The sequence below is a fragment of the Abramis brama genome (genome assembly GCF_963993115.1).
Source record: "Abramis brama genome assembly, chromosome: 21".
NCBI classification, from domain to species: domain Eukaryota; kingdom Metazoa; phylum Chordata; class Actinopteri; order Cypriniformes; family Leuciscidae; genus Abramis; species Abramis brama.
Genome location: NC_139983.1, coordinates 26,552,629 through 26,560,816, shown reverse-complemented (window position 1 = coordinate 26,560,816; position 8,188 = coordinate 26,552,629). Strand labels below are relative to the sequence as shown.

At 38.0% G+C, this 8,188-nt stretch overlaps 1 protein-coding gene across 1 annotated transcript; it reads left to right on the top strand.

The window, feature by feature from the left end:
* The first annotated feature begins 2,817 nt into the window (after nt 1–2,817).
* On the top strand, nt 2,818–7,085 carry sox11a (SRY-box transcription factor 11a). Its single transcript, XM_084097032.1, has one exon. The coding sequence runs from the start codon at nt 3,809–3,811 to the stop codon at nt 4,868–4,870; it is 1,062 nt and encodes a 353-aa protein (XP_083953158.1). The 5' UTR covers nt 2,818–3,808; the 3' UTR covers nt 4,871–7,085.
* The last annotated feature ends 1,103 nt before the right edge of the window (nt 7,086–8,188 follow it).

Below are 8,188 nucleotides of genomic sequence, written 5' to 3'. Positions count from 1 at the left end.
AGGGCCTAGCAAAATTGACCAGAAAGAAAGCAGTTACTTTCTGGCATCTAAATGTATTACATATAGCACACAGTGTATAATGCATGTCGAGATATGTTCATTAAAATATTTCTTCTTTAATAGTGTTCTAATTATGCTTTAAGAACTTTATTTATTATATTATTTAAGTCTGGATTTCGGCTAAGATTATACTGATTTGCTGAGTAAATTGCATCCCTTGTGAAACTCATTACTGTCCTAGTAGTTTCTCACATGAATGCGTTGCTACATTAAAAGTGTATTTTCATCCGGCAGATGGTGACTGTTAGAACGATTATATGTTTTGTATACAATTTGCCTATTTAAATCAATGATTGTTTATTCCACACAGGTTCATCTTATCAAAGTACAGGGTGTGCTTCAATCTAAAACTCCTGAGATAACATTAACAACACTATCCAGATGCGTTTCCTTTGTCATAGCAACTCCTGATAGGATGCAAATATCTGTACCATCCACACTACATATGATCATTATCAGGTGATCAGGCTATTTGCATAAAAATACTATTTCAAGATGAGAACCACTCCATGAATGCAAGAATGTGTTATGTAAGTGAGAACTTTATTTGCCTCTCAATAGGCCCCTATAACAACCCTTTTTCCTAGCCATTGTTAACCCACCAGATATCAGTCAGAACAGTGAGAAGAGGCCCGCCTGTCTAGAGGCTATGCAGAGGAGATGGATCCATGCATCTGCAGCATCAGATAACCCTTACCCTGACTCTGTATTGATCCAAGCTTCAGTGCTCCTGCATAGAAACAGCTGTTTCAAAGAGTTTAGATAACTGAGGGAATATTTTATGAGGGATAAATATAGTTAAGAACAAATACAACTAAACAGAATATACACACCCTTTATGGTTACTTTATTTCGGTGGTCCACTTTAGACATTTTACTATCTAACTTGCAGTGAAAACTATCTCTGTTGAGAGTATTAGTGGACTGTTAGGTTAGGGTTAGGTGTTAGGGTCCAGGTTAGTAGAAAAAGTTGACATGTAGTTGCAAGGTTACTTATAGTCAGTGGAATGTCTTTTGGGGAGCCATCTGGAAAAAAAGAGATAGCAGATATTAAGCAGACTGTCTATTAATACTCTAATGAGTGGCATAGTTGACATTTAGTTGCACAGTTACTTATATAATTATAGAATGTCTAAAATGGACCATAAAAATAAAGTGTTACCCTCTTTACTTTATTGCTAATACACAATGAATATTTTAAAGAGGTTCTGCTGAAGCAAAGCAGGTTGTCATACAGCCAGTCATAATAATAATGCTCCTATTCAGCACAATATTTCAACTCATATATTTATTTTGGAAGAACAGTGCGAGTTTCAAAAGCAAATAATAGGATGCACATGTGGACAGCAACACCAAAGACCACCAATGCTTTTCTTGTCGACTTATACCTATTCCTTCTGGTACTTGTACTGTGTGCGCATTTATGTCTGTTTTGATCAGGTTTTATCTGCTTTGTGGGGACAAAAATGTCCCAGAAGGATAGTAAAACCTTACTTAATCAAATCACACATCAGTGGTCCCCACATAGAAAACAGTCTAATAAACATGGGAAATAATGTTTTAATGAAAATGTAAAAATGCAAAAAGGTTACTGTGAGAGTTAAGTTTAGGGGGAGAAAATATCATTAGGTATATTACAACAGTAATCAATAGAACATTACTGTCATGATAGAATATATATATATATATATGCATTTGTGTGTGTGTGTGTGTGTGTGTGTTCTGTGCAGCAGTCAGGGGAGAGAGGATGTCTCAGATTTCCCTGCACAGAGACCCTCCCTTTTTCAGGATGACTCACACCTCTGCAGTGGCTGACACTCTCACCTCATTCACAGCCCTTAACGAGCCATGCTAATGAGCGGCACCTCACTAGAGGCTCTGATTCACCTCTGTTTGTGAGCCTATCACAAGAACGATGATGTAACACAAAACGAACCACAGCAAGAGAGCAGACCGCATCCATAGATACTTGTTCATTCAACATTTCTTCTCGTCCAATAGCAGAGGAGAATGACTTGGCCTCAGAGTGTATATGTTTCCTGTATGTATGTCAAATGTATGACCTTGAGATTTTTTTCTAATGAAGGATTGAATAAATATGACTGAGTGGGGGGGAGGTCACTGCGAGAGAGATGCAGGCAGCGGATTGCTTCTTGTCATTTGTGCTTGTCTTACCTCAAGCCTTACCTTTTTAGGCAAAACTATAGTCACATGTCCAGTGCTCAGGGCAGTTTCTTCCATCATCAGAGGTGAGGGTGATGTAAGGTCTCTGAAGGGCTAGTGATTGCCCTCTAGGGGACAGAAAACAGGAAGCCTTGGCAGATGCATAGTTTCAAGTAACATTACTGACTGCTAACCACAGTGGGCAGGAAAAGGGATCTGTTGGCTTTGAATGAAGCACATCAAGAACTGCCATTTACTTTTTCCCCTTTTGCTGAGAAAACTGAAAATGAATGTATTCCCTGGCAGAAATAAGACACTGTAGACAAGCACAAGTGCTCTGTTAAATGTGCTCTGTTTTTTTTTTTTTATACACACTTTTTACAATGATGGAGAATAAATATCATTAAATGCAGACATACATTTTAAAATTAAATACTGTAATCATTATTATAGAACCACCAGTTCTATATCCCAATTAAATGACAAATTAGAATAAAATGCTAAATTATGACACACACCCAAAAAAAGTAGTAGATGTTATCACTTTTTTATTCAATAAAACTGTATACTCTATGCAGATACATATAAGGATTATTCTTTAATAACTTGTAATCTTAAAAAATGAATTATGTAATTCAAACAATATTTCTTCTATGCTAAAATATTTAATACAAATCCGATTGTGGCCTTGAACAACCATCCATCAAGTGGTGTAATGTATGCTAGTTTGGATTATTGATATGATGTGGAATGGTAATGATTTTTTATTTTATTTTTTATTTTAGTTTAGCCTTGAACTTTCTTGCTTCTTATTTTCTTCGTACATAAACCATAAAACTGTGATTGCAACGACAGCTGTATGCCAAATACCAACTGAAATAAATACATAGGTTTTTTTTATCACATTATTGATGGGAAGTTATAGTAATGTCTGGGAACAAGCCCTGATAATCTAACATTTCAACACGCTTATTTTTTTTCAGCTAATTAAATAGATAAAATTGTGGTTATAATCTATCCTAGAATGATTGTTTTATTAAAAAGCTTTTCTTCCTATAAAACCATCCCAGAAGACTGAACATTTCCCCCTAATTGAAGATTCGCCCATATAGAAACACAGGAACAGTGTCCAAGCGCCACCTTCAGTCTTTTATTTAGAGAGAGTCTGAATGATGAGAGAAAACCGCTTCCATAGCATACACAAATGTTTCCATAACACAAAACTCACTCCTATATAGTCTCACATCATAAAGGATTCTGAAACAGATTAAGTGTGAGCGGTTTGTTTGGTTTCGCTTGTTTATGTGTTGACACTCACATTCCCGTTCCGTTTATCTAGTGATATGCGCGTCTCGCACAGCGTGGGTCCAGACGGGAGCGCGCTAAGGGTTAAAGCGCGCTGCATGGAGTCTGTAGGGCGGAGTGGAGTGGATGTGATTGGAGCGCTACACATGATGTCATGTACATGAAAAAGCCAAGAAGTAGTTAAGAAGGCGGCTTGTAACTCTGGAAAGAGTGGGTGAACCTCTAAGGCGCAGAGAGCAGACGCACGCGGGTGATATTTTGGACACACGGCAACGGCACCATGGTGCAGAAAACGGACAACAGCGAAACGGACAGCATGTCCAGAGAAGCCACAGACTCCGACGAAAGTGAATTCATGGTCTCGATAAACCCAGACTGGTGCAAGACAGCGACCGGACACATAAAGCGACCGATGAACGCGTTTATGGTGTGGTCTAAAATCGAGCGGAGAAAGATCATGGAGCAATCTCCAGACATGCACAACGCCGAGATCTCCAAACGCTTGGGCAAGCGCTGGAAAATGCTGAAGGACAGCGAAAAGATACCTTTCATCAGGGAAGCCGAAAGACTCCGATTGAAACACATGGCTGATTATCCTGACTACAAATACAGACCCAAGAAGAAACCAAAGCTGGACAGTTCCTCCAAACTCTCAGCCCCATCTCCGGAGAAGTCCTGCAACAAAATATCCAAGACCTCCAAGAAATGTCCCAAACTGAAAACGAACAAGACGGGAAGCAAATCATCTCACTGCTACGGAGATGAGTACGCGTTTAAGAGCATGAAAGTTTCAAAGACTGTCATTAAAAGTGAATTCACGGATGAAGACGACGACATCGACTCCGAGGAGGACTCTCGGGTCAGGGTGAAGGAGGAGGAAGAGGATCCGATCCCCGTCTACAATGTAGCAAAAGTTCCCGCCAGCCCAACTTTGAGCTCGTCTACAGAGTCCGAGGGCGCCAGCATGTACGAGGAGGTCCGGAACAACAGACTCTTCTACAACTTCAAAAACATAACCAAGCAGAGCACAATGTATCCCGCATCTGTCTCACCAGCATCCTCTAGGTCAGTTTCCACGTCTTCCAGCTCTAGCGAAGACGCGGACGACTTGCTTTTTGACTTCAGTTTGAACTTCGCCTCCTCCGCGCAAAGCTCGGAGCTGGGCAACCCGAACCCAGGGAATCTCTCCCTCTCTCTGGTGGATAAGGAGTTGGAGTCTTTTAGCGAGGGAAGCCTGGGCTCCCACTTTGAATTTCCAGACTATTGCACGCCTGAGCTCAGCGAAATGATCGCCGGGGACTGGCTCGAAGCGAACTTTTCTGACTTGGTTTTTACATACTAAATAGGACACGTCCCAAGTAATAACACACGGGAGAGGTATAATGCTCTGTTCTGTACGTATTTCTTTCCCCTGCCTTCCTCTGGTGGTCCACCTATAGAGGCTTTGGGAAGGAGGCGAGTATGGCAAGCCTCTTAAACATTTACTTCTTTAAACTATTTAGGATCTATGCTTCTGTTGTATCAATTATTTAATTACAAGTGAGTAATCCAAATGTGACTAGTGTTTATTTCTTTTTTAGTTTCTAGTACTTATTCATGTGCTGAATTCAACATTCAACATTTCTTACCTCACTTGTTACACTAGTTTACGTGGCGTAAGTATTCAGAATAGCTTATTTTAGTTCAATTCAAAATGCTAACAGTTGAAATTAACACAAGTGTCTAACAAATAGGAACTAGTGTATTTTCAATGTTTTTTAATACTAGGAAAACTGGAATATTCACTAAATAAAAAGTACTGTACTTAATAAAAACCAGTAGTAAATGAATACGTATTAGTAATAAGTACAATTATTTAATGAATAGTTGTGAAATAGATACTAGTCAGTATTGGATTACTTACTAGTAATTAAATAAATACTAGCAACAAAACAATAAGATACTGGTTACTTTAAAGGAATAAATGTTAAAATGGCTTGCCATAGGCGGGGAGAGGTTTGAGGAGTTAGATGCTCATGAAGCTGGTACTGTAGCAAAAAAAGAAAAAAGTCTGCAGACGTTTTTTTTCTGGCAGCATGACAGGGTTTTATGGATTTTTCTGTAGGTCTACAATTACTGTTCAACTAAAGCGGACCACAAAGGGAAAATCTGAGAACTTCTATGCATCTTATACCCTCTTTCTAACTGCAGGGAGCTGAAAATGTAAAGACTGTGGACTGACTCAAAGCAAATCTGTGAACTAATATTGTTCAGGACGTTTCTTTCAAACGTTTAGTCATTTCTAAATGCCGGAACTTTTTCTTTTAAAACCTTTTTTTTTTTTTTTTTTTTTTTTTTTTTTTACTGATTCTGTTTACCTACTGGTTTGAAACTTAAGCAGCCTAAACCTCCTTAGAGTTGCAGGTGTTAGAGGAAGCATTTTGATACATAACAGACCTCATCTTTTTAAAAGAAAGCAAACTATTTTCAGGCATATTTTTGTACAGTTAAAAAGGGAATGTTCTTACTGGGCACTCAGTGAGTTTCAGGCACTTCTTCCCTTTATCATTTGTTTTAAGCATGCAAGGGAGTCCTGGTTTAAGGATTAAGTTTAAATTAAAACTTGCATCAAAATGCCTTGTGATTTTAAACTAGGTTTTGTACAGCTGTAGATCAAATTTGTTGAGTATTTGTAGAACATATGGCATTGGGGAGGGGGGAGATGCATACCTCAGTGCTGGTATTAGTTTCAAGATTGTATATGTACTGTAAAATAGTAAAGTTAGGAGTTTATGTATATCATACTCGTGATATGTGGATGGGTCCCAATCGCAGGTGTGAGACTGGATTTTTTTTTTCTTTCTAATGGCACATACTGTTTCCCCTTCATTTTTTGTGCAATATATTTACTTGTAAATGCAGACCATCTACATTTTTTTTTCTTTCTTTTTTGCATTTTTGTAGCAAAATGATGGACAGGCAGACTTTTGCTCTGACAACGTCATTATTTGTCATGATGCTGAAGTCATTGATGAATAAAGAAATCAGCTGGAACTGATCGTAACTGAATGGTCACATGGTGTGCTTTTCTGTGGAGAAAAAAAAAAAAAAAAAAAAAACACCATTTCTTTTTAAACTGACCCACAAAATTGGACAATTCTTGTCCTGCAACCAATTTGAAAATGACTCATTTTTTAAAATGTGCCATAATGGGCAAATAATGAATGTCGGTGGTCTGGCTGAAGAAAAACCAAGAAAGCAACAAAAAAAAAAAGGTACATTCCATATCCTCGTTTCATATGATGAAACATTTTATTTTCAACTTAAGACTGCCATCTTTTCTATTAAAAACAACAACTACAACAACCATAAACCTGTATTTTTGTTTCTTGCACTTAAACATATTTTGTTTATTTTTATGTGGGTCTTACATAAAGTCTGTTTTGATACAAGGTTTGGAATATGATGGACTCTTTGCCAGGGAACATGGTGAAGTACAAGGCAGCCTAGCCTCACATTCCAAATGTGAACCTTTCTTCGACTCATCTTTTAATAAACAAATACTTACCACCATAAAATCTCCTCTCAATTTGTTAAATGAAAGAATGATGTCATTGTTTGTAACGTGTGGGCTACCCATAAAAAAAAAAAAAAAATGCTCAAAAGCTTTTGCATAACCTGATTTTTCCTTTGAAAATATACATCTTTCCTGGCAGGAACCAGTAAAACCTATCGGTTTAAATCATAACAATTCTTCCGCTTCTCCCCTTCGAAGCAACGGCCCCTTTAAGAAATCAAATTTCGCGCTGTTTGAAAGCGGTGTCCTGTGATTGGTGGGATTTTGTGGCCTGTTGGAGTGAAGAGGAGAGACCCAACGTGAATGCTCCACAGCTGCCACTAATCACTGAAGAGCCCAACTCCTCCCATGAAGCCCCCCAACTTCCACTGCCCTCTTTTTTTTTTTTTTTTTTTTTTTCTTTATTCTAGTGACCAGTCATGCAGCTTAGAAAAATGGTCTATAAGCAAGAATACACAAACACTCTTAAATATAATCTGTCATTAGACATTTCAAATCAATATGCACTTAAGAAGATGATTACTAAAGCATTAACGTGCTCACAACTGCTTTTAGAACAGTTTCTGAAGCATGCAAATGGATCTCTTAAAGATGCATCTATTAAAGATGCATTTACTAAATCTTGCAATGAATGCACTGAAAATTTAATATGCTAATTACCTACTTTAAATGCCTTAGTTGCAACCAATTCATTTGTGATACAGGACTCTTCCTTTCTAGGTTTCTGATGGCTGGTGTTTGTATGCAAGAGTGCAATATATGAGCAAGAAGCAGCTTTTTATACAGTTAATGAAGAGCCACGGAGAGCAAAGATAAATGCATTACATCATCCTGATGTAATCGTAAGTGTTTGACATGCATGGATGTACTATATGTATTTAGTTTGGCCATTAAGTCAGTCAGGGCATCAGTAATAAAACATTTATCTGGCTATTACTTTACCTGACCTCTTGGTCAAAGTTACTAATGGATTCATGGAGCGATTCCCCACAGAATGTGCACATTGATTTTGTGCTCCTCTGAAATATCTGGTCCGGCCTAATGCCACCGGAACGCAGTGAAATGAAATTAGTGACCCGTTAAAATTTCCCTCCATTTCCTCTT

What these genes read in the sequence shown, in the direction of transcription:
- sox11a (XM_084097032.1), top strand. Translation starts at nt 3,809, where the DNA reads ATGGTGCAGAAAACGGACAACAGCGAAACGGACAGCATGTCCAGAGAA.